Genomic DNA, 25,153 nt, shown 5'->3' with positions numbered 1-25,153 from the left:
AAATCATTTATTTTATAAATTTCATGTGCGGTAAATCAGATACTCATTTTTTCCAACAAACGCTCCTCTTGACAAGCTTCATGTAGTGTCCTTAATGTGTCCCGAAAATTGTATGCAACAAAAACGATTCCATAATTATATGTTTTGTTACAAACCATGCGTAATTCTTTTCTCTTCCTAATCAATGTTGGTAATTTTTGAATATTTTGCCTTTAACTATCTTCCAATTTAGACGCCTGTTTTCCTGCTGTTGTTCTTCGCAAACATCTTTTGAGCCATGCTTAAATTTCCGTTACGAAAAACCCTCTCCGGAGGGACATTTGTCGTATGGAAACCGCCAGCATTTCGGGTATAATTTTTAACCTTCCATGCAGGAATGAGCTTCACCCCCACCGGGACGACACTGTTATCTCCCTCTAGTATAGTCTGTACGCCACATGTAAGACACGTGGTGGAAGCTGAGTTTTGACTCATCGAACCGGGTAAGGTCACCGCCGCCGAGCGGAAGTTTCCTCGGACCAGCTGGGTCGTCGAGTCGCCTATCGCCGATGACTGGGCCTTCTGCCAACGGCCAAGTGCACCGACCAGTTGATTCCGTATCTGGCAGACGTCCTGGGTGGACGCTTTCGCTTCCAACCCTTTCACCAGCTCGTATTGGACCGTTTTCATGGTTTCCTCCAGCGCGTACTGCTCTTCCCGCACCTGGGTTACGAAGTTGGTCAACTCGCGAAAGCCACTGTTGAATTCTTCGTACGTGACGTGCTTGAGAAGATCCGTTATTAACGCTCGATGATCCAGCCCCATCTGAACGACTAATTTATCCGCTTTTTCATTTGATAGATAGTTCATTTTGTCGGAGACGGTTCGCAACTCGCCGCTGATGACGTTCAGTGCTTTATCACTCCGCTGAAGCAGTCTCTCAAAATCTTTTGCTTTGGCGTCGTTTCGATCGATCCCTTTCTTTATGCTGGAGAAGTTCCACTCGTAATCGGAAACGAGCATTCCAAGGCAGTGCATATCCTTTTCGAGTTTACTAACCTTTGGTTCTTGGTCACGAAAACGCTTCGCAAGGTCATCCAAAGCGCCGGCTAGCTTCAGAGTGTCATCATATTGGTTTTGGCAGCGTATCTTCAATGCAAGCACTTCCAGTTTGACGGTTTCTAAGTGTTTTTTGCAGCCTTCCATTATTGCAACCAAATCAGGCAGTGAATAGCGAAAACCGTCTTTAGGTGAAATTTCAGTTGTTTCAAGAGGTAAGTTGAGTTTCTTTGAGCAGTCATTCTTCTGGGAACCATCCAGAGTATGATCAGAAACTGGGTTGTCTACATTTTGATTCACACTTGTTTCTATGTGTTTTATTGTTTCCGTATCACCACAGTACTCTTCGTTACACTTTCGTAAGGAGGAACTTGTCGACATCGAAGAAGTTGATTTCACGTTAAAATCTGAGCTTCGTTGTGATGTACTCGTTGAGCTGCTAGGAATACTGATACGTGGGCCAGCATCCACTCTTTTGGAAGACTCAATTTTATCATTTCTCGGTGACATTTCCCGTTCTTGGCCTTTACCAGATGAGTCCTCATCGTGAAATCGTTTATCAATTCTTTCAACATCTTCCTTCGAGATGTGGGATGTAGGAAGCTCAATATCCTTGATATCTGCAGAAATTTCGTCACACGATGTGTTTTTACTACACTCTAGAAATCTAGTTCCCTCGGTTTCAGTTTTCCCACTCAACGAATCTTCAGACTGCTTGTTTGTCTTTTCAATTGATGATGAACTGGAATATTGTTCGGAAGCGGTCCTCTTGGAACATGGATATGAAAAATCCGAAGCAATACCTTTGTCCTTCCGGTCGTCTTCATAACGTGCATAGATAGCGATGAAGTTTTCCAACAGTTTGTATAACTCCGCTATATTCATAGATCCTTTTCCAGCACATCCAAACGATGCCTTTAGTTGATTTTTTAACTCCAGAGCGGAAACGACACCATCTTCGTTCGAAGAACCCATTTTCAGCACGTTTAAATCTGTCAAACGGAGTTTTTTTTATTGTTCCATTGCCTACTTTTCACTTTCACTCATTGTCGTTATGAAAACAAGCTAAGAATGAAACCTAGCAGTTTTTGAGCAAAGTCGAATAAAAATACAAGCATCTAGTATAGGGTGATATTACAACATGATTGCTCTCCAACACAATATTTTCACGAAGGTTCAAAGTGGAGAACAATAGCTCGGAGTAAAGATTATTGCATATCGTGCATGCAAATGCACCCTGCAGCGAACAATCAAATCTCACCAGAACCCACTGTCAGACGTCGCGATAGATGGACAAAAGACGAATCCACCGGTGCTTGCTACTATCCGTGGTCGATTCGGATTAAGTGAAACCGACCGACCACCGACTGCGAATGGAGTGGAGCTAAATAACACCGGGATAATGACGCAAACCCGCAACCATAGCCCGAAAGTTGACGGAAGCAAGCAACGTTTGTCAAGGAAACGGTCCGTTTGGGTGCTCCGCGAACCCCGTGGTGACTATTGCTTCCACGACCAATATCATCCTGACGACCCTTTTCCAAATAATTCTATAATCCCTCCTTTGGTATCATCCAATGCCCCTGTCGATTGAGAGGCGGGAGTGCAACGTGAGCGTAAAACTTGATTGTTATTTAAATTACACTTCAATTAAACGCTCGACTGCAGATCAAAATATTTTTCCTATCGCCGTGCCTCAGTTCAGCTCAATGCGGATACGGATTACGCCATTATCGACAGGGTCTTCCGCCCTGTGGTTGCTTTCGGTTTTCTGGGCCTTCTTTTTTATCTCGGTTATTCACCTAATCCTTGAACACTCCTGCCGGTTTCAGTGACATCTTTGATGTCCTATGTCTCTCTATTATAGAAAACATGCTACGGAGTTATGGAGATTGCAGATTGAACTAACCTTGTAAACTTACATAATTGTATTAAAAATACATTAATTGTTAATTTTTAAAGGCATTGAAAGCTTAGAAGAGCACATAGGAAATGTATGTAGTAAAAAACTTAATAAGATTTGAGATTATAATATTTTGATGAAAGATATTTCATTGTTCGGAGAGATAACCGAACAGGTCAAAATCTCTAAAATTAAAAAAAAAATATATATTTCATTGTTTTTCCAGCAAACAGAGAAACAACATTATGTCAAACGAATAATCATTTATTTTGATATGAGAAAAAAACATTCGTACCACAAATAATCTAATACTAACGTTCTGAATACAACCAAATAACCCAAAACTTTTACCAAAAAACCATCCATACAATATGTTGCAGCTGCCGCTAATCTGCAATTGACTTATCATGCCTTAATAGACAAAATGTAGGCTGCAACATATTGCAAGTTTATCCTTATTAATATACCTCCGCGCCACCAGCCTGATACTTATCAACCACCAACAAACCGCAATAAATTGTTTTGGTCTATTCGCACCCCTGCTCAAAATGTGGCCCGATATATCACCACGAAGGGATTTGAATAATTCAAGATCAGCAGGACCCGAATAGACCGTTGAGCTATGAGGATGAAAAGTAATTTGTCATTTCGATCGTTCAGCAGTAAAACCGACTATTGCAACCAAATGGTACCGTCGAAATCCTTTTCCGAATAGTAAACATCAATCCCGTAAATATTCACCGTGCTCAAGCATGGGTGTCCCATGGTAATGACGATGATAATCCGTGAAATATCTCCGCACACTTGCTGCACAATCCCCGCGTGTGCAGTGGAGTGCGCCACTTCATTGTTGCCATCAATACTCTCGTCCTTTCCGGGACCACTTTCGCTTGTTGATTATAAGCACCCGCTTTTGATTCGCTGTTGGCGGGTAGAAGATGAAATGGTGCCTTTTTGCCAACACGCTCGAAGGACCGATTCTTTGTGGACAAAAGGATTACGGGCGGAAATAAACAGAACTCACCTCATGATGCTCGGCTCGCAGATGCACTTTTAGCTGCTTCGCATCCCAATGCATGTGGCAAGGTTTGAACTGCAACGTCTCCACAGTCACATAATCCGGTCGCTAATGCTACACCATCGTTTGTTTACACTTGTGCTTCGCATCAACCATTAATTATTCATCTGGATTATCGGAGCAGGTCCACAAATGAAAAAAGCGCCGGCATCGGTTGCAATCTTTCACAAAGGATTTTCCGGTCGACCATCCGGATGGATACTGCCTTGGCAAAAAGTGCGTAGCTAACAACACGTACCTCATAGCACCATTGTGAAGTGTTTATCGTTTTAATAGCCGAGTTCGAACAGTGGCGAGTTTTACTAAAATTCAGGAGTTTGGTTTTTTTAGTTGTTTTCCTTTCAATAATGGTTTAATTATTTTTTGTAATCTCTGGGATTCCACTAGGAAATCCATAGTGCGACCAGTTTTTGACAGCTCTACATCTTTAGCCGCTCTATATAAACCTTGTGCTGTCAAACAAAGGATCAAAACAAGGTGCTTTCCGAAGCCTATTTGCAGTTATCGTTTCGCCATCAAACTACTGAAAACATCATCACGAAATCTACAGAAAGAATCGTTCGCGAAACGCATACCGGCCGAGGGCAGTAATTCAACTTGATCGGCACAACTAGTTCCGCCACGAAATGAGTCAACCCGCCGAAGAAAAGATGGATGTCGATAGTGATGGAGTGTCGGCAACCGCTAGCACATCCTCATCGTCAACATTGGCTGCGGTACCAACGGTGGCCCCATCAACATCAAAAGCATCCGCATCTCCGACACCATCGGCCGTGCCGGCTGTCGCTGGGAACAGTGGCCTGGGGGGCAAACCTGCTCATGAAGGCAAAAATGTGATGGCCAGCAGTGCCACGGTGCCGTCGGTAACATGCTCACTGCATCCACTAGTTATCATGAATATTTCCGACCACTGGACGCGCACTCGGGCGCAGAGCGGAAACAAACCGCTGGCTTTAGGGGCGCTCATCGGTAAGCAAAAGGGGCGCAATATTGAGGTGATGAATTCGTTTGAGCTCAAGTATCACACACTCGACGACGATGTGATTATCATGAAGGACTACTACCGCGTTAAGGAAGAACAATGTAAGTTCGCTAATATTGTTGCGGTGCCCTGGTCATTTGCCTGATTTACTTTTGCCTTTCCTCTCTTTGCGCGTACAGACAAGCAGGTTTTCAGTGATCTAGATTTTCTTGGATGGTATACCACCGATGCACGTCCGACGGAAAAACATATCAGCATTCATAAGCAGATATGTGAAATCAACGAATGTCCTATTATGCTCCTTTTAGACCCGATTAGTAGGAATATGAACGTAAGTAACCATCTTTGCTATGATCTACCGCTCCCCACACTGCATGTTAGCTTGTTTTCTTCTTTTGCAGCAACTGCCAATTTCACTGTACGAGTCTGTGATCGACATAGTGCAGGGTGAAGCTATGATGCTGTTTGTGCCGCTCAGCTACACACTCGCGACGGAGGAAGCGGAACGCATCGGCGTCGACCATGTGGCTCGCATGTCGACGAACGATTCGGACGAAAACTCCACCGTAGCCGAACATTTGCTAGCCCAGTACAGTGCGATTAAGATGCTAAATTCACGAGTAAAGATCGTGTTGGCGTACATGAAGGCCGTTGAAAGTGGACAGCTTGAACCGAACCAGGAAATATTGCGTATGGCCTACTCCCTGAGCCGCCGCTTACCCGTCGTACAGAATCCGTCGTTTAAGGAGGAGTTTTACACGGTAAGAGAACTGGTTAGTGATAAAATGAGTTAAACAAATATAACGCTCCTTTTTTTCGTGTTCCTTACAACTTTCAGCAATCGAACGATGTCGGACTGATCACTTACCTTGGGGCACTGACAAAAGTTTCGAACGACATGAACCAGTTGGTGAATAAGTTCAACGTCCTGTACGATCGCCAAGGAATGGGCCGACGTTTGCGGGGTATTTTCTTCTAAGCTATCCCGCCGATCAACAGCAACGGACCTTTCTCGTCTATCACACTCTACTGTCTTGAATTACCCAACTGTTTTTATGTTCCCTTCAATCTTTCGTTTTATTACAAACTTGCTCCCAAAACTGAACGCGAACAGTGATCGCAGCGTGGTTAAATAAAAACTTTTTGAGTTTAAAGCCACTCTTTGCAGATCGTAGTTGGGTCTTGAAAGGAAAGAAAACCTCAGGCTCGGGATCTCGACGGGCTCCTACTTCCTCGTCACCGACGCACCAGCGGCTTTATCTTCGCCTTCTTCATCGTCGTCCTCCTCATCATCATCATCGTCGTCGTCATCATCATCGTAATCATCGTCGGAGGAGCTATCCGAATCTTCGTTGTACTGATCGTCGTGCCTACTGCGGTAAGCCGTGTATTCATCGTCGTACACGTAATCCTCATCTTCTCCTTCGTCATCCAGGCGCTTGCGACCATACTTGTGGCTACGAACTAAAATGACAAAAGCAAATTATGTTACAGAGCACCATTTTTGCGCTTTGTTCTAACGATAACTTACCCGACATGCTGAGGTCCTTCGTTTGACTCGTCTCGTAGTTGCACTTGGGGCACGGAATCGGCTTATTCTTCTCGTACTTAAACCCTTTCCGGCGGATATGATCATCACAGTAGCAGGTCTTGCAGCGTAGGCACGAGTACTGGCCCAACTTGTTGCACGACTGGCACTTGTACGATTCTGACTCCAGCACCTGACACGAAGCCTGATGTTCGAACTGATCGTCCTCGCACAGGAAGTTATTGCAGAAGCTGCACTTATACATACGCCCCCCGTGATCCCAAACGCCTCGCTCGCACTCGATGCAAACTGCATCCATCAGTGGACATACGCAGGCATGCGACTGCAAACACTTTCGGCCATGGCAGATCCACGCCTCGCAGTGATCACAGATGGCACCAACCATCTGCAGCCCGGTGGTAAATACGCCCGGATGCTTCACCACACAGTCGCCCGTCTTCAGCATGCACTTCTGCTTGCCGCACTGTGCACAGATCGGCAGCCGTTGGACACTCTGACAGAAATAACAGAATGCGCGAGATTTCTGCTTCCTATTGTGATGGGAACGAAAGTACAAGAACAGATTAAACCTGGAAAGGCTTATTTACCCTTTTAGCTGCTACGATACGTACTTGCCACATTTCTCGCAATCCATAGCAACATTGCACGGTTGCTCCGGTAGCTGCGACTCGCGGTTCCGGATCTCCTTCTGGCGCAGCTTCTGCTTCTCTGCCTTCTTCCGTTGACCCGTCTTTTTCTTCGGCATCTTGAGCTGAGCCCTAGGGGCAGAGGGCTGTTCTTCGAAACGGGCAGAAATCGAACGGGATGCCCGATCTTTTTTGTGCAAATCAGTGCTGCACCACCATTATCCAATCGATGCAACCAAAGAGGAAGCAACTGTGTGGAAAGGTAATGGCAAAAACAGCAACACCAACAACGCCTGTTGATGGTTGTCGCAAATGTCACTAAAACAAGTGACGTTTTGTACCGTCAAAAACGGAAGACAGAAATATTGGCGGGGAATTAAAACTCTTCCGGCGCAAGGTTTCACATGTTTATTTTGTTTCATTTGACCTAATTGTGATTCTGTAATTTTTATAAAAGTTTGTTGTAGTTACGGTCGAAAAATGGCCAATAGCACGAGATCAGAAACTTTTCAGCTGGGTGGCGAAAAACGCAGAGACACAATCGACTGGACGGAGTATTTCATGGCGATGGCTTTTTTGGCTGCAAAGCGAAGCAAAGATCCCTCGACCCAGGTCGGTGCCTGCATCGTCAACGAGGACAAACGTGTCGTTGGCATAGGCTACAATGGGTTTCCCACTGGCTGCAGTGATGATGAATTCCCATGGTCAAAATCATCGACCGATCCGCTTGAAACGAAGTACCTGTACGTATGCCACGCCGAGGTGAACGCAATTCTCAACAAAAACAGCAGCGACGTAAAGAACTGCACCATGTACGTGGCCCTATTTCCGTGCAACGAGTGTGCCAAAATAATCATACAGTCCGCCATCCGAGAGGTGGTGTACATGAGCGATAAGCATGCCCACAAAGATCACACGATCGCTGCGAAAAGAATGTTCGATGCCGCCGGAGTAAAGTACACCCAGTACAAACCCCGGCATAGTCGGATAGTGATTGATTTTACGGAGATCGACTGGGACAGCTTGAATCAACTACCGGCAACCCCACAGAAGGGTGACGTGACGAGGAATGGGCATGGTGGGGGCATTTGAATTTGGCTAAGTTCTCTTTAAAATGCTACATCACCCGGATTGACCAATCCACCTTATTTATTGTGACACTGAAACAGCACACAGTTTTTTTTTTGGCAATAAAACACCTGGTACTATCGAAATTAAATATATGTAGTTTTTATTCCTACTAACACGTCCGCAATTCTTAACGACCATAAGGTTTTTTCGTCACCATCTTTTTGATGACTCCCTTCGCCGAACGGATGACCTGGCGCCGTTCTTCTTTGTGCTTTTTCAGCATCTGTTGGCGCGAACGGTCCCGTTCCTGATCAGTTTTGTTACCCTTCTTTCGGTCGGGCAACGTAAAGGTTATTTCCCGTCTGCCAATGCCATTGTCGAACTGGACGCTTGTCGTATTATGCTCCAGTTTGGTCACCCGTTTGCCAAGTGACACACTGCAAAAGAAAAGATGTTATTACGTTAATGTTTTCGTGAGGAAAAGTACATCCATTAGTATACATACGATTGAATTTGCCTCGATGGTTGCATGATGTTAAAGTTGGCCCCTTCCTCTACCGACAACGAGAACTCTCCATTGCTTTTATCATCCTGCTGCATTGGGGGCGCCGATGGTTTCCGCACAAAACTTTCGCTAGTTACCTTTTTACTACCACCGTTCTTGCTACTAACCGGCGGCTCTACATTATCGATTTCTTCGTCCGATTCTTTTTTCTCGTCCTCCGATTCACTCTCACTCTTCTCACTGTACAGATCATCATCGGTGCTCTGTTGCTTTTCATCGTCATCTCCGGGCCCTTCTAGGACCACGTTTTCCTTTCGTCGAGCTTTATCACGCTCCACACGCTTCAGTACCATACTCAGGATACGATACTCGTTCGCCTCCTTGTCGATCTCAAAGTCCGGATTCTCGAACATGGTTTTGAAGCGTTCGTCACTGAGCACACCCTTCGCAATTGCACTTCGCTTGGCGTTGCTCATATGCTCCTCTTCCATCAGCTGCTGAGCTAGCTCCTTGTTTACCTCCGGTAGGGCCGTCTTCAGCTGGATACGAGCAGGACGAGCCGCTTCAATATGCTTGCGAATTTTCTCCTTGCGGAACCCATCAAAGACAAACGTCTCCGAGACGGATTTCGCTTTGTTGTAAAGTCGAATGTCGATGAAGAAGCTACAAAAATTGACACAAAACCCGAATTAATAGAGCCAACAAACCACAAGTGAAAGGAATTCACGTTGAAAACATACCCATGCATGTAGGCACGCAGCATTCGGGTTCCCTCCAAATGGTCCAGCTTAAGTTCTGCAAGCTCCTGCTTGGTGATGAACTTGTAGTCATCGTACACATTCTGGACCGCTTCCGAATCCATTTCCTCCACCAGATTGTCCAAGAATGAACACCACTTGGGTGCTGGCCCTTCGATGGGGACGTAATACGGTAGCATCTTGGTGTCCTCTTGGGCGAACAGAAACAACCCACTGCCCGGATAGTGCGCAAAGTCGTTGAAATTGCTAACGGCCTCGATGCAAGCCTTCTGCTTGAGGGTCGTTTCGTCCCAAATCTTCAGCATAGCACTATCGAGCGAGTAGACGGACTTTTGTTCCGGCTGGAATCGTATCTTTTTTATCGGCAACTGGTTTAGATGATCCTTCACAGCGAGCGGATTTCGAGCTCGAATGTCGTACAGCAAGACGTGTCCGGTTGACGTTCCGGCCGCTATGGTGAGCCCGTTCTTGAACTCGAGCGCCGTCACTGATGCTACCTCTTTCGTATTTTGTAAACCAGCCGCCACATCCAACGTGCCAACGCAACTCCTATCCCGATGGTCCCACGCTTCCAGTGTACCTTCCTGAGTGCCCGCGCAGATCAGTTGATGCTCAGGGTTCACGGTGATGGAGTCGATTGCGCTAGCCGAGGAGTTCGTGTAGGGTAGCAGAAACTGGCCCCGCTCCAGATTTAACCTGTAAATGTCGGGCGATGCTCCGACAACCAGCAAATCGCATGACGGCTTGTGGTACACCAGGTCTCGTCCGAAACAAGGCACACGCAACCGATAATGTCGACCGTGGGCAGCATGTATCTCTACGTATCGGTCCGCATGCAGGAAGACCACCTTGCCGTAGTCATCGGAGAGAATGGCAAACTTTTCCACCTCCGAATCGAAGCAGCGCTCGAACTTCTGCGACAAATTGCAAACTTCGAAGCACTTGACGCGCGGTTTGTATGTTCCGGTGGCCAAGATGTACTGCCCATCTGGGGAGACCGCAATGCAGGACGCCACACCGGGCATATCGAAGTCTTGGATCAGCTCGATACGCCGGTCGTTGTCCGCGTGTTTCTTTGAGGCATTTTTTTGTTTCCTATTTGATAGCCACTACAAATCGAGCAATAACGTGGACATTAGACAAGTGTATCACACTTCGACATGGTGGGGCATTGTACTTACTTCTGGGACGGACTTGCCACCGCTGAGGTTGTAAATTTTAACGTTGTTTATATCGGTCACGAGCATTTTCGGACATTGATTTGGTTATTTCTGCGCCAACAACAGAGAACACCGACTACATGCGTGATGCACGATATAAAACGATGAAGCACGTTGTAAACATGTCAACTATCCTCCATGACAACCAAGGTTCATATATATGAAGATAGCTTGTATTGCAAGGTATGGAAAAAATATGCATGAGTAGCAAATGAACTGAGATTTTGATCAACTGTGTAGAGAAAAATGGAAGAATTGAGATAGAAAAATATTCTTTCCGCTGAATAAAAGAAACTCTGGTGGATCTTGCAGAAAACAATAGCCGAATATTCATTTATATGAACCAATACCATCTTTATTGCTACATTGTTGTATGTATAATGAACGACATATTTATGTCCCATGTTTGTGCACTTTAAGGTGGTAAGAACTACGCCCAAAATGAGGGTCTTTAATGTATTTCCATAGAAGAATAAATCTTTTTGTATTTGAACTTACAAATTATGCCCCACGCTTCGATACCCTATCTCGTGCTTATAGATTTACTGCTTCCTGACATGAAGCGTTTCCCTACAACACCGTTTTACAATTAAAAAAAATATGCGTAACATTGGGCATGTGCTTAAAAATTTTAAAAATTATAATTTTAATTAGCGCACAATTTTCCAGGGCGCACAATTTACATAGCTTTGCTCAAGTGGTCTCTATTGTTTCAAGCTTTTTGAAAGAAACAGAAAAAAAGAAGTCCAAAAGTGTGTAAAGTAAGACATAAATAACCAAAAACGAGCTTACAAAAAAAAAATCTAACAAAATATGCGTATACATCTAAAATGAAATACAATAAATTTTTAGTTCTTAAAATCTTTTTCTACGTCCGTTTATGTGAACCGGAAATCTGACCCTTGTCCTTTATGGACTTCTGTCTGCTCTATAAAGCCTACTGTAGATTTTAATAGATTCTTGACTGTTAAAAGGAACCTATACGGAACCGCAAAGAAAAGTTAGGCATGTTTTAAATGACATTGGAAAATATATAACGATGAATATTTTATGTGCCTTTCTAGTACGCTTACCTACCATCTGACTTGACCGGTTCATTCAACCGTACTAACACTCTTGCTGGAAATGTTGGTAGGTTTAAAACTATGATGAGGTTTTTGGTTAGTTTAGTTACGTCTTCTTAAAACCTATTCTTTCGTCTTTATATAAACTCTAAGGTAAAGAGTTAATATAAGACGCCACATAAACACACTCCTCACACTTTGTCGGGGGAAAAAACTCTTGAATTCTTTGCTTATCGCCCCACTGTATGGTAGTGCGTCGTCTGCTTATGCTTAATTTTAAAACCAACCAAACACTGAACATATAATCCAAATTTGAAGCGACAATCAAGCCTCCATTCTGTATGCATGCGAATATGCGAAACTTTGCAAAGGGGTACTTTGTAACCTTAAATCATATTTTGATACAAATTCAAATTGCAGCTACGATTGCTTTCTGCGAGCCTAGGAGCGCAAAAGAGGTTCTCCCGTTTGCCTCGGCTCAGCATCACTCTTACTTGTAAAAGTTCAACGATCTCGGCTGAAGCGATTTTTTGCTGAGGATGTTATGTGCCTGGTGGGACAACTGTATGTGGTCGCGCGTTTTGCCACAGGCGTACTTTTCCCACTTCAAATCGATCGGCTGTTGGTGGAAGAACAAGAATGAGGATTAAGTTAAGGAGACACATGTTTTCCTCCCACTTGTACGCGAAAATGTGTGCACTTACCACGGTGGTGCTATTAGCCGGATTGGATTGCTTCGAGGAGCTGTTTGAAATTGTATCCTTTATGTCCTCGTTCGCTTCCAGCAGCATTTCCGCCTCCCTTATCGGATCTCGAAATGACGGTGAAAGGGTATCGCCAGAATCAGACATAAGCGATTTACTCTGTAATCACCGAGAATAGAATTACGAAAGAGAAAAGAATGAAGAATAAATGTTACGCATATTATAAATAATGAAAAAAAAAACATCACAATGTTTTACACACCGGTGTTTCCGTAAACAAACTCATCTCTGAATTGTTCCACTTGTTAACATGGGTGGAGGTTGACCGCATTCTCTTCTCGAGTGCAGATGGCGACACGGGTTTCGGGCGAACTTTAGTATTGGTTGTGTTGTCCTTCGCCAATTCTTTGTTCTCCTCCTGGGATCCATTGGTGGCCTGGGTCTTGTTACCGGTGGACGTATCGCTACCGGCCAACGACGAATCGGCAGAATTTTCCTTCGCCTGCTCCTGGTTCATAATTTCGGCAATATCCTCTCCAAGCCCAGCAGGACTTGGTGGCACATAACTGTTATGTTAAAGGGAAGAGAAAAAAGAAATGACAAATCAAATGTCGTTGTCGATAAACACATGAAGCCCATTAACAAAAAAGAAAGATCCAACACTCACACTTCCGAGCGCCGTTTTCCGAGCTCGGCCATGGCGTTCTTGAATGGCGTTGGAGTGCGCGGCTCTAGGGTCGAACCCTTTGCACCGTCCTTCAGTGGGGTTTTGATTTTACCATCCTCCTCATTGTTGGTGCCAGGTTTCGGGGGTTCGGTCGATGGTGATGGTGCCTCCTTCTTAACTTGCACCATTTGACTGTCCTTTGCTGGGATTGGTGTGCTCAGGAGACTAGTGTCATTCTGTGGCCACGAAAACGAATGTTTGAAATGATTCAATAAATGAAAAATGGAATTCGCATGAACAAATCATACACATATTTTGAGTAAAAAAAGTAACTTATAGGAACATAAACAAAAAAAACGAGTGTTGGTCAAAGAAAGATAAATACTTTAAATGCAACACGTACTTTCACTGCGGCTCGTTTGACGGGCGTGCTGGCGGGAAGCTGATCGAAGGACAAATTCAAGCTGGGCGAGTTCAGGAACTGGCTCGGCGAGAACGGCAACGGCTTGATCGGCGTGATGGACGGCGAAAGGAGGTGCATTTTTTCGGTACCATCGCCTCGGGGGCCACCGGTCGCTGCACGGGAATCGCTGCCACCATGGACGTTCTCACTGTCCTTGTCCGATGGATAGACCGATTGCATACTGCGAAGCTCGTTCTATTTAAGTGAAGGAGAGTTTAGGTTAAAAAAACGGATCAAAACAGGAATAAGTCTAGCGTTCATTTTTGGCGAATGGGATTCATTTGTCCATCGTTTGGGTCAAAATAAATGATCTTTCAAATCGCAACAATCCATGGAAATTGAAGATTGTTTCGATCGGAACTTTCGGTAAAATGAAACGGTTACGAATTTGATTCTACCCAATTTTACAATTAAATTCAACGATTGTTGATGATCGAAAAAAATGAAAGAGAATAGTTCGAAATAATAACAAATCCTAAATCATACACCAAACCGGCGGGCACCTTCTCAGTTACAAGATGAAGATGACAAAAAAATGAAGAAAAACCTGTCCTTACCGCATCGTTTTCGTCAAGCAGCTTCCGTTTTCTTCGCAGGATGTTCGGTGTGGACTTTTTCTCCAAACCCACGCCACTCGTCTCGTCACTCCGGGATGCATTGATGAGCTCGTGCAGATCGATATTGGCCGGCAAATATTGCTGCCCCGCCAACCCAAACCCACCTCCCGGTGCCGTTGAGTGCGCGATGGTGTTATTGTTATTATTGTTGTTCAACGCGAACGATGCCACCAATTTGTTGCTGTCGCCACCGACGACACTATCGGCAAGCAGCTTTGCACTTTGCTTCGTTGGCATCACCGGCTCGATGAGGTATTGCTTCTCCCGGTGCGGGATGGGGCTGATCAGGAAGTCACCGTGCTCGGTCGAAACGGCCACCTTATCCTCGATGTGACCCTCTTCGATCGGGTACTCCTCGGCGAACATATTCTCGTCCAGCGAAGGTTTCTTGCGATTCTTACGAATGATGTTCTGCAGGCTTTCCTTGGCCACGTGCTGGTGGTGTGAGTCGCGACTCGCGCCACTTCCCTCGGTCAGCTCGGCCGGTGCGGACGAGTTGTGTGGGTGTAACGCTGGTGGATGCACGAGCGGCAGCGGGATGGACGATTTCACTCGCCGGCGCGTTGTTTCGGGGCCCTCGTACTTGCGGCGCATCGTCGAGTTCCAGTGGTTCTTGATCGCATTGTCCGTTCGGCCGGGCAGCAGCTTCGCTATCTTTGCCCACTGGTTGCCCCACTTCTGGTGCGCCTGGTAGATCGTTCGATCTTCTTCCTCGGTCCATGCCGACTTCTTGATGTTCGGGTTCAGGTGGTTGTGCCAGCGCTCGCGACACTGCTTGCCGATACGACCGCGCAGATGGCGTGCGATCAAGGTCCACTTTTTTGGACCATATTTCTCAACCAGTGCCACGACTTTGTCATCCTCCTAAAATAGTTACCAAGAAAGAAATTTCATACAGATGACTGTAGTACTTTTTACTTTTAGCTCTACCATTTCTTTATCTAACTAAAGCGATCATCTTAAGAATATTAAGTGAGTAGTCTTGTTAACAAACTTTGTAAAGTTGTAAAAAAAAGCTAAAACACTCGAAGAAAGGGAACTTGACTGAAATTCAAGTACACAGACGGGCCAGACTTTGCCGATCCCTGATCGAGGAAACCCATGTACAGGCTATTTTGAACGCTTTTTATCGCTGCGTCATCGGAAACAGGATAGAAATAATCGCTTCCACGATCGTTCTATGGATGGTCGGAGGATCGGACGAAAGTAATCTTCCATTCCGTTTGTTCTTCACAATAATGATCCACTTCCGCTAATTTTCTTGTTCTTTCTCGTAGCGCCAAACACGAATGTACATATTTAAAAAAAGTTTGGTCATGTGGTCCAATTCGTTACCTTCGACTACCCTGGCGTAAAGATTTAAGACGTTTTTTTATGTTAGTCTTATAAGTCTAATGTTGTTTGGGTTTGATTCTGGCCACGAAATCGTCACAATTCGGTGCCCATTCTACTTGAAAATTTAAAAAGAAAGTTCTCGCTGCGTACCCTCATTTATGCATGGATACCTTTCCCCTGGTTGAGGACTTTGTTAAAAGTTTCTGTGCTTTTGTGGTTTTCTGTGACAAACCATATTTTCAGCCGCGCGGTACACTCCCGCATTTTATAACGAACAGCTTCCGGCTACGGGTCTCCTAAGGCGAAAGGGGGACACATTACCGAGACTCTTCTACACCTTAATCGACGATCTAAAAACCTGTGCTTACGGCACAAGTCACCAAGGTACAGGCAGAAGACAACCGGAAACAAATAAAATAAGATCGCGCAACGAAAGGAGGAATGAAACAAGAAAATATTCGAAGGGGTGCCAAGAAAAGAACTCGTCTGCGGGAAAGAGTTATGGCAATGCGTTGCTGTAAGAAAATTTCTATTATTGTGCAATTTCTCCCCCTTGTGCTGTGATGCGAAGGATCGTATTGTTTTTCTACGCTTGGTTGTTTCGAATAATGTCTCTGCTAGGACCTTTCCTCCGTGTGAGTATCGAATTTTCTAGAAAAATTAACCATAGGGGAAAACCATTGGGTATAAGAAGAAATAAAACCTGACCTATTCAATCATGTTCATGCTTTACAATACTAATGATAATTTACATAAAAAGTTCCTTACATGTTATGTTTTCCTTGATATTGATCGGAGAAGATCATTCGTGAACAAATGGATTGTTGTATTTGTTTTAATTTAGTACCGATCGACTATATTTCTTGTACGATATCGGGTACAGCCCAACCCATTGGTCTCCAATGTTGAATCATATTTTAAGATTTGATGTCCTTTACCAACTGATGTATAAAGTTTTTGCAAGCTTTCGCAGCCCACACATACACAACACACTAACCTCCTTTGTCCAAGGACCTTTGATCAGATCCGGGTTGACCACCTTCGTCCATCGCTGCTGACATTGAACATCGTTGCGCTCCCGCATCAGTTTGGAGATAATTTCCCACCGTTCCCCGTACTGCTCGACCAACTGCTTGAGGGCGGCATCCTGAGTGTGTGTGTGCGTGGAAAGGAGGTAAAGATAAGAAAACGTTTTTTACGTTAAGTGTATGTAGCGAGGATCTTTTGCACCTAATGTCGTGTCTCTTACCTCGTGCTTGGTCCAGCGGGATTTGTTAGACTTATCACCCTGCGAGTGATCGGAGTTATCATCCTCCGAGCTCTCCATGGTCGCGTACATTTTGTTTTATGCTACGATCTCCTATTCAAAAGAAACGTCTTCCTCGAGGATGTGCGCAAAGTTCAATCAACTTTCTAACCCAACGCAAAACACTTTCAGGGCTGCACTTTCGTCCTTTGCTTGTCAACAACAACACATGTACATACACAGACACACACACGCAAACGTACACGATGACGCTCTGTACACACAAGCGAGCTGCAAGATTGAACACGTCGTGAACGCCGCTGCCCGACGCACACCCCTGGGCTACCTTGTGCCAGTTCCGGAGCGAGGGTCCTCGCTCGCTAGGGCGTCCCTATTTCAGCACCCTACCGTAGTGAGAACGTGTTTCCCCCTGCGCCGCGCAAAGTAGTCGATTATGCGCACGGTGCTTGAAGATGCGCCCCTAGCGTTCTTGTCCCCGGGACCCTTTGCTCGTCCTCCACGCAACACAACACGCTTTCACCCTCCCGCACACGTCGGTTCCGTATCCTTCCTTCCTTTCTGCTCTTCGTTAGTAACACTTCATGCGGGACAGCGCTAGCATACGTACGTACGTACATATAATATCATAATGCCGTGTGCTTAATTATTATTTCCACCACACGGCAGATGTTTTGTTTCCGCGCGCGCATACACCTCACCCCTTGCCTTGCCCCCGTCTGCACCACTTCCTATGGGCGCCTGTCCCTTATGTTGCGCCTGTTGTTTTGCGTCCCGCTTGTCTTCTTCCCGTTTCGTCCTAGTTCTTTTACACTGGCACAAACACACACATACACATATAAACTGTACCAGAACTAGGCTATGCGGGGTCCGCTTGTTCCTCGTCGAGGGTGCTATCTATCCTTTCCTCTTTCTCGCTCTCTACTCTTCCACCCGTTTGTGCCGCTCACGCACACTCGAACACAAAAAGGACGACTTGATCGCCTACTGCTCGCACGTGCAGCTCGTGCTCGATCGCTTTTACTCCTTCGGTGATTATCTCTCCTTTTGCCGCAGGAGTAGACTCACACACGTGCACTGTATGGAGATAATGCCTGCTAGGATTTTTCAATTTCCTGAGTGTTACTTAACTTTCCGTCACCAATCGCTCGATCGTCCTTCACAACTCGATTACACGAATGTCGGTGAAGCAGTCACGACTTTTGAAAGTGCTTGGCGCATGCATAACACCTCCGCGTCAAATGTTAGCAATCGGAGCAACTAGTACCCACCGACTACTACTGGATGTCCTTTAGCGCGATGAGACACTTTCGCATTCATACACGGACGCAATCACGTAAACATACAACAAAGTATGGTTCCCGATTTTGGTTAATACTTTTTGCACCGCGCACTTTTCACGATTCAAAAAGCAAACGGGAATCGTCGTCCCGGGGTCCGATTTTATATTCGGTGTGGTAAAACGACGCTCAAAGCTGAAGAGGGTCGCACCGTTTGTGCTGTGTCCCTTGTTCTGCCGGGTAAAGTTGGGCTGTTTTTTTTTTCTTTTTATCCGGCCTTCACCAGTGCAAACGGGTGGACGTTGAATGAAAATATCGTTCCCCTCATTCAAACCCAGGGGGTTGTCTTAGAATCATTCGCTGCGCTGCGCCTTTTGGTCCGCTTGCTGCACTGTTTACGTTTGTCCCCTTGTGCGCTCGTTCGGCAGGGGTTTCAATTTCCCGGATGGTGCTACTTGTAGCTCAAGCCGTCCAGTATTACGCACTTCCGATGGCAAGTGCGATTTTAAGCGGTCTTCCTTGGGCTTATCAAACCAGATATGTCTACTAGCTCGTGCTCTTTCACTCCTTCGCGGGATGTGGTAAAATGCACAATTGCGCAAGCCTGCTACAATAACACTGGCTTCGCCGATGATGGCAATCCACAACGATTCGAACGGTTTGGGGCCGCCTAACTGCTCTTCCGGAAGGTAAACAATCCAATTTCTAAGCTATATACTCCAATGCGCTAGTTGGACTAGATGGCACGCGGTGCACGAGGGACATGAACAAGTAAACATTCACTATCAAAAGTAGAAACACGGAGCAGGATATATCACGAAATAGCTTGATGCTTAACCTTTCCCATCGGTATCAGTAACCAGTTTCATCCCCCGAGCGCGATACGGAATGCTTTACCGGTGTATAATAGCGAAGAACGGTACACACCTCAAGTTACACCTCACGCAGATCGGCAGATGGGAAAGCAATCAGCGATGCCACCATTCCGCTTCCTTTGATGGCAATGGCGTATTTTGGGTGCAATCTACAGCACATCTAGCGCGGTCTGCTGCATTCTCGACCGAGTCCACGTATCGACTATGAGTACACTTCCGATAGAATCTAATACGGTAGATAAAAAATAAATGCTTAAAATATTGAATACTAGGGAACGTCCTAGTCGTTACGCGTTTGCGGACCGTTTTCGCTATTCAATTTTTCTGACAGCTGAAAAGTGCAAGCGGTGTACGTATCTTTCTGAACCCACCAAGCTCAAAATGAACCCATCGAAAAATGTAGGTTTGAATTTGAGTAACCGGTTGAAAAAACGGAATAATTCACAATACACGGCATGAAAGACTATTTTATTGCTTCATATGGTTTATCATTGCACATGGAATCCTACTTACAAGGCTAACACTGTTGCTTTTATGTACGAGCGTTAAAAACGGGGTTCTCAGTTTGATCAATGCATTCGTAAAACTACTGAAAATGTGGTACCATATTGCAAATGGAATAGCTTGCTAACGCATCAATTCTGTTCAATTTTTTTAATTCAGAAAGTAATATGGAGTCTAATTTCCAGAAAGGTAAATTTCTCAAAGGTCTAGGTTTTTTTATCATTCTTCGATATAATCATCGGATCAGAACTAAACTCGCATCGAGTTCGAATCTCGCATCTGATTCGAAAATTGTTGTTCGAATTCCCTGCCTTTTCGATCAAGAACGATAGCGATATTTTTTTCATAGGACAAGGCAAAATGTCATTTTCACATAATCCCTGGAAAACCCAGTTCGAAAGGTTCGGAAGCGCAATCTCTCTCTTCGAAAGAGAGATTTTGCGATGTTGCGAGAGAATTTTCAATTCTCAATTCTCTCTTCATAGGACAAGGCATTCCGCCAAATTCCGGCGTTTTGTTGTGTTGTTTTGATTTTCTGCGGTTTGTGTACGATCATGTCGTCTAACAAGTTCTTTTTTGTATTTAAAGGCAATTAAAATGACTCCTTACAATGTGCTATGTCCAAAATAATGCCATTTATTATTTCCTTTCAGACACATTAATCGATAACGGTGACTCCAGTTTAAAGATTTTAACATTGAGGAATCCAGCCACGAAGAATCCTTCGAAATATTTGTTGCGACGTAACGACTCCAAAGAAACACCAAGTGTCTTGTATGAAGTGAATTGTTTCAACGAGCAGCATCGATCATGGTTCATCGATGAGACCGTTTGTTCCAATGGAAAAATATTTATTCCCACACCAATCGATCCGCTGTTCCTCGCGCTGCCGTATCTAGAAGAGCACTGCAGCGAAAAGGCGGTACCATTGGATCAAGTTTTCGTAGATGATAAGTTTCCCCTCACCACCTCAGTCCTCGTGGAGGTTTTGGAATCCTCTAGGATAAGCTTAATAGCGGATGAAAAAAGAGCTGGAAATATCGTTGCCTACAAGTACAATGAAACGAAGGCTCTGGCGTGGCTGGTAGCCAAATGCAAGCGATTAAGCAGAGTCGTAAGTAAGCAGGATGGACCAGCGGCACGCTCTATGAACTTAATCAAGGAGGAGAAGGAGAATGAACTGGAGGAAAATGCGTGCGTCGCTCTTCAGACGGCCTACGGAATCGTCAGCGATTACGTCTCGCTCGAAGTTTGCCGCAAATTGTCGGTAGCGCTCGGTTTTCCCGAAGATGAGAATATTTCCAAAAAACGTAAGTCTGCTGTCGATTTGGAATCCGCAGTGTTAAAGAAAATTAAAAAAGAGGACATACACGAAACAACACCCATCAAACTACCGGCCGCAGAGAAAAAGGTATCCGCGAAAGCCAAAGCGCTTGCCAAGGCAGCCAGCGGATCGAAGAGCATTTCTAGTTTTTTCAAGAAATAACACATTTTATGTTCGTTAGAGTTTCACTGTTTAATAAAAGCAACAATTTTGGAATGAGTTGTTCAATTAAAGCTTAAATATTGTTAGCACAGCATTGTCATTTGTGTATCGATTATGATGCGGGAGGTTCGGCCGAAACATTTTGTTGCTCTTGTTGTTGGCAAAGCATGACTAGTCGTTCTTGGGCCCCCTGAAGAATATTCATTATTACTACCACCTTCTGTTTCACGCGAACCATACGTTTGAAGTATTCGTGAAGCACAGGATCGTTTTCGAAATTAAGATTCTTCATTTCTCCGGATAATTCATCGAGCTGTTGCCGCAAATCATCCTGGGTTTTGCTCGCTCCACGAATGTTGTTCTCGAGATCGTCGATAACTGGTTTGAACAGCCGAAAAAATCCTTCGGTTAGAATGTCCCTGGTGGGGTTTTCGCATAGGTTTTCTGTGTTGTCCGTACGTTCTTCATCGTCGATGGATGTTAGCGAGCTATCGGAATGGTCGTCGGCCATATCTGTGCGCACAATAGTATGTTTTTTCCGGAAAACCTTTCAGAAGACACACTTTTTTCTAGTTCTATTGTTTACGCGAAGGAAAAACAATCTTTGACAACTTCAGTTTCGGTACAAAAAGAAAGGCATCTTTTTTTCACAGGGAGTTGGCCAAATATTTAAGTTTTGCATACAGTTCTAAACGCCAATATTGCTGAAACATGAATAATACTTAATACCCTTCGTGTACGATTATTCCATCTTTAAAAATCATAGAAATTCTACATTTTGTTGATGTCTTTTTCGTAAATGAAGCAACTGTGGCACTGGCTTTAGAAATTGGTAAATCTGCTGTGATAAGAACTGTCATTTAAAAAACGCGTGCTTCGTGCGGCCTGTCATTTCTTTAAACACATTTTTCCACCAGCCGATGAAGCAGCTAGCCGAGGCTTTGAACTAAAGTGACTAAAATCTTATTATTACGGTAACATCTCACCCTATTTTCTGAAAACAATCACCTCAACAATCTTCAAAATGGTAAGTTACTGTGCAACTACCTTCATGAGTTAGGAATTCTCGCTGGATATTGCACGCATGGCCGCATGGCGGGGCTATGCATCCTAACCTATTGGTTTTCTTGACGAGAACTAATCGATCCGTTCAATTTAATTTCTTTGTTTTCAGACTGAAGAGGTAAACCCAAAGGCCTACCCGCTGGCTGAGCAGGCACTGACCGCGAAAATCATGGCCCTCATTCAGCAAGCGGTCAACTATAAGCAACTCCGCCGTGGAGCGAACGAGGCAACTAAAACGTTGAACCGTGGCCTGTCGGAGTTCATCGTGATGGCTGCGGATGCCGAGCCGATTGAGATCATTCTCCATCTACCGCTGCTGTGCGAGGATAAGAACGTGCCGTACGTATTCGTCCGTTCCAAGCAGGCGCTCGGCCGTGCTTGTGGTGTGTCGCGCCCAATCGTTGCCTGCTCGGTTACCATTGACGAGGGTTCCCAACTCAAATCTCAGATCGTGACCATCCAGCAAGAAATCGAACGCTTGCTCGTTTGAATGACCTGGGCAAGGTGTGTGCTAACTGAGTCATTCTGTTTGGGGGAGGATATACGTATCTTCCTAGTACAAAGTATATTTGGCGCAGTTTTTGCAGTTTAAATCATATACAGATAATGAATAAAAATAAGACATTCTACATATAAAACACGTGTTTATATTCCGCCGATTAATTTGAGAAATACTACATCACGGTATCTTTAATGTATCTACAGATAATTACTTGGGTAATACGTCTCTAAAAGATCTTGTGATTTAAAAATTGAAAGATAATCGTAATTCATTCTTTATTCTTTCCCCAGTTTCACTTTCCACCTATCAGTCATCATCGTCATCAAATTTAATGTGGCTGGCAATTTTACGAATCAGCTTCGTACGGCCCCGCACTTTCTCCGGTTTAACGCGCTTGTTCAGTTTATCGTCCCGATCACGCATCATCTTATTCCAGTACTGCTGTTCCAGCTCCCCGCTCAGTATTTGGGCACTATGTTCAGCCGAGCTGTACTCCTTCACAAGCGCGTTCGCCGAAGCCGGTTTGTCGACACGCACAAATGCCTCAAATGCGCCCTCCTTAACGTCTATATACTTTACGTAAGGGTACTGCCGTAGTTCGGCCCGAAAATCTTTCACATCCACGCATGGTTCGCGAAACTTAACGCTCACTATCAGCCCCGGTTCGAAGGAAAACAGTGGTTGTTTCGTAAGGGCGACGCTTTCGTCTGCCATTTCTGGCTGATGGACTGCCTCTTCCATCTCAGATTGATCGTCTTCGATCGGCATAGCACCGTAGAAGTTGACTCTTGGGGAAGATTTAATAGATTTCATAGCGATTCCACCGACCACGTTAGAAGCGTTGGTCTTAGGATGACCCCGTTGGGGATGTTTGTCGGAATGGGCGAATAGCTTTTTCAATTTCTTTGCTTCGTTACGCTGTAGGTTGAGATACTTGTTTCTCAGCCGTCGCCATTCTTGTCTAGAAATATAAAAATGAAAAAAAAAAATGTACTTACAACAGCCCTAATTGCAGTAGATCGTCTCACTTACTTGGTCATTATTTTTAACTCGTACATCTTATCATCCAACTGCAGTTCTTTCTTTATCGTACTACAGCCCTTCCTTTGGCGACATTTTTTCTTCCCTTCTTGTGCCGTGGAAACCTGTTTGGTACTCGGGGCTGATTCATCCTTTTCCGCTTCCTTCTCCGTTTCATTTTCTTCTTCCTCGGTTGGGTCCTCCAGATCAGTGTGGGATTCATCTTGCGTGTCTTCACCTTCACTCGTATCAGTTTTAATTTTCTTTGCAGGAGGTTCCAAGGATTCCTCGCCAGGTTGAGGGTCTGTTTCGTTTTCTTGTTTAACAACAAATTGTTCCTCTTCCTTAATTCCCGGTGAGCCTACATGTATCTCATCTTCTGATTTGCCTTCCGTCATGGATAGCAGACCCCCGGTTGATTGTTGCTCCAACTCTCGCTTCTCTTGATCGAACGTTTTAATGCTAGCCATTTTTGCCGGATCGGTAGTCTCAAACGCCAACACCCCGCCAAATGTTTGAAACGCTTTCAGGGCTTTCTGGACGCTCGCTTCCTCTTCGAACTCAACGAAGCCGAACTCTTTGATCTTTTTCGAGTGTTTAAACGTTGGCAGCGATACATACGCCACCTTACCATAGGCGGAAAAAACATTTCGAACCCAATCATGGTTTGCTTTCGGAGGCAGGCTTTCCACGTACAAGGTACACGGTTCGTTGTCCCGTGCTATCGAAGGATTTGTGGTGCGTCGGACCTTGGACTGATCGTCCGACAGGGTAAGAAAGGTGGAACTTTTCAACGACGTCGCAATTTCCTCCACATTTGACGCCAGAGCTTTGATTTTGTTGAACTTTAGAAACTCTTCCAGCGGTATACCTACAATAGCCGACAATCAGTCAACATTGGAGAACGTTGAGTAGAATGGAATACTTACACGGATCATTTTGCATCAACTGCCCCATGTAGCGGTCCTTGCTGAGATTTGCGTCGGAAAAATAAAACTCTATTTGCGTTCGTATGGCATTATACTTGTGCTTCTTTCGGTGCCGACCTTTGTTCACGTTCGTTTTATCCTTACTATCATCACTTGCAGCTATTTGTTTTTCGGACGCCATGATGTTAACCGAAGAAGTATATTTTTACTAGAGAACTTGTAAAAAGTACAGCAGTGTTTTGATTACAAACAACCGGCAAAAATGACATACACCCAAGGTTTATAGGGCAAAAAGTTTTGTTGTATGAATCTTGCTCAAAGCTTGAAGATGCAGTGCTGCCAGTAATTCTAAAAACTACGTAACTTAACTCAATTTCAAAATATCCGTTGCTCAAATCTGTGCGAAAATTAATGTTTTCTCTAGAGTTACCGTTATTTTTCATGTTTATTTACTTGCTCTCTTAACCATCTATTCTTAGCTACAATATGCTTAACAGTAGATTTACTCACATGAACGAACCACAAACAGTCTTCCGTTCACGACTGTACGCTAAAGCGAAGAGAGTCTGTGCAGCATCGAAACGCCGCCCATTAATCGAAAAACTATACTATTACACCAATCGAGCCCTCTGTGTGCATGCTATCTTG

At 44.7% G+C, this 25,153-nt stretch overlaps 9 protein-coding genes across 10 annotated transcripts; 4 read left to right on the top strand and 5 right to left on the bottom strand.

Moving 5' to 3' along the window:
- The first annotated feature begins 4,492 nt into the window (after window positions 1–4,492).
- LOC131282104 (COP9 signalosome complex subunit 6) lies at window positions 4,493–6,021 on the top strand. 2 transcript variants are annotated; one of them, XM_058311510.1, is made up of 5 exons: window positions 4,493–4,719; window positions 4,816–5,102; window positions 5,181–5,332; window positions 5,403–5,762; window positions 5,840–6,021. In XM_058311510.1, the coding sequence occupies exons 1-5, from the start codon at window positions 4,646–4,648 to the stop codon at window positions 5,978–5,980; spliced, it is 1,014 nt and encodes a 337-aa protein (XP_058167493.1). In that variant the 5' UTR covers window positions 4,493–4,645; the 3' UTR covers window positions 5,981–6,021. The 2 variants fall into 2 exon arrangements, with proteins under 2 accessions (XP_058167493.1, XP_058167486.1); XM_058311503.1 differs by having other exon boundaries at window positions 4,493–5,102.
- Window positions 6,022–6,057: 36 nt separating this feature from the next.
- On the bottom strand, window positions 6,058–7,297 carry LOC131282122 (zinc finger protein 330 homolog). The gene is made up of 3 exons (XM_058311521.1): window positions 7,162–7,297; window positions 6,533–7,080; window positions 6,058–6,465 (listed from the first exon to the last, which is right to left on the bottom strand). The coding sequence occupies exons 1-3, from the start codon at window positions 7,293–7,295 to the stop codon at window positions 6,227–6,229; spliced, it is 921 nt and encodes a 306-aa protein (XP_058167504.1). The 5' UTR covers window positions 7,296–7,297; the 3' UTR covers window positions 6,058–6,226.
- Window positions 7,298–7,529: 232 nt separating this feature from the next.
- On the top strand, window positions 7,530–8,310 carry LOC131294911 (deoxycytidylate deaminase). The gene has a single exon (XM_058322966.1). It carries the CDS (start codon window positions 7,657–7,659, stop codon window positions 8,266–8,268), a length of 612 nt encoding a protein of 203 aa, XP_058178949.1. The 5' UTR covers window positions 7,530–7,656; the 3' UTR covers window positions 8,269–8,310.
- An 81-nt stretch (window positions 8,311–8,391) lies between these two features.
- LOC131289824 (nucleolar protein 10) lies at window positions 8,392–10,815 on the bottom strand. The gene is made up of 4 exons (XM_058319160.1): window positions 10,692–10,815; window positions 9,493–10,619; window positions 8,753–9,415; window positions 8,392–8,684 (listed from the first exon to the last, which is right to left on the bottom strand). Exons 1-4 carry the CDS (start codon window positions 10,755–10,757, stop codon window positions 8,435–8,437), a joined length of 2,106 nt encoding a protein of 701 aa, XP_058175143.1. The 5' UTR covers window positions 10,758–10,815; the 3' UTR covers window positions 8,392–8,434.
- A 1,374-nt stretch (window positions 10,816–12,189) lies between these two features.
- On the bottom strand, window positions 12,190–17,752 carry LOC131285019 (transcriptional activator Myb). The gene is made up of 8 exons (XM_058313883.1): window positions 16,830–17,752; window positions 16,578–16,727; window positions 14,186–15,109; window positions 13,563–13,823; window positions 13,166–13,401; window positions 12,761–13,064; window positions 12,502–12,657; window positions 12,190–12,413 (listed from the first exon to the last, which is right to left on the bottom strand). The coding sequence occupies exons 1-8, from the start codon at window positions 16,917–16,919 to the stop codon at window positions 12,285–12,287; spliced, it is 2,250 nt and encodes a 749-aa protein (XP_058169866.1). The 5' UTR covers window positions 16,920–17,752; the 3' UTR covers window positions 12,190–12,284.
- Window positions 17,753–20,057: 2,305 nt separating this feature from the next.
- On the top strand, window positions 20,058–21,180 carry LOC131289397 (ribonuclease H2 subunit B). The gene is made up of 2 exons (XM_058318649.1): window positions 20,058–20,091; window positions 20,157–21,180. The coding sequence occupies exons 1-2, from the start codon at window positions 20,058–20,060 to the stop codon at window positions 20,987–20,989; spliced, it is 867 nt and encodes a 288-aa protein (XP_058174632.1). The 3' UTR covers window positions 20,990–21,180.
- Window positions 21,001–21,521, bottom strand: LOC131289408 (SNAPIN protein homolog). Its single transcript, XM_058318660.1, has one exon. The coding sequence runs from the start codon at window positions 21,498–21,500 to the stop codon at window positions 21,102–21,104; it is 399 nt and encodes a 132-aa protein (XP_058174643.1). The 5' UTR covers window positions 21,501–21,521; the 3' UTR covers window positions 21,001–21,101.
- A 571-nt stretch (window positions 21,522–22,092) lies between these two features.
- On the top strand, window positions 22,093–22,683 carry LOC131293038 (NHP2-like protein 1 homolog). The gene is made up of 2 exons (XM_058321117.1): window positions 22,093–22,110; window positions 22,164–22,683. Exons 1-2 carry the CDS (start codon window positions 22,093–22,095, stop codon window positions 22,542–22,544), a joined length of 399 nt encoding a protein of 132 aa, XP_058177100.1. The 3' UTR covers window positions 22,545–22,683.
- Window positions 22,684–22,823: 140 nt separating this feature from the next.
- On the bottom strand, window positions 22,824–24,706 carry LOC131291249 (la-related protein 7). The gene is made up of 3 exons (XM_058320441.1): window positions 24,506–24,706; window positions 23,589–24,447; window positions 22,824–23,517 (listed from the first exon to the last, which is right to left on the bottom strand). The coding sequence occupies exons 1-3, from the start codon at window positions 24,684–24,686 to the stop codon at window positions 22,863–22,865; spliced, it is 1,695 nt and encodes a 564-aa protein (XP_058176424.1). The 5' UTR covers window positions 24,687–24,706; the 3' UTR covers window positions 22,824–22,862.
- Window positions 24,707–25,153: the final 447 nt, after the last annotated feature.

Source organism: Anopheles ziemanni, chromosome 2 (genome assembly GCF_943734765.1).
Source record: "Anopheles ziemanni chromosome 2, idAnoZiCoDA_A2_x.2, whole genome shotgun sequence".
NCBI classification, from domain to species: domain Eukaryota; kingdom Metazoa; phylum Arthropoda; class Insecta; order Diptera; family Culicidae; genus Anopheles; species Anopheles ziemanni.
This window is presented reverse-complemented; position numbering and strand designations above follow the sequence as displayed.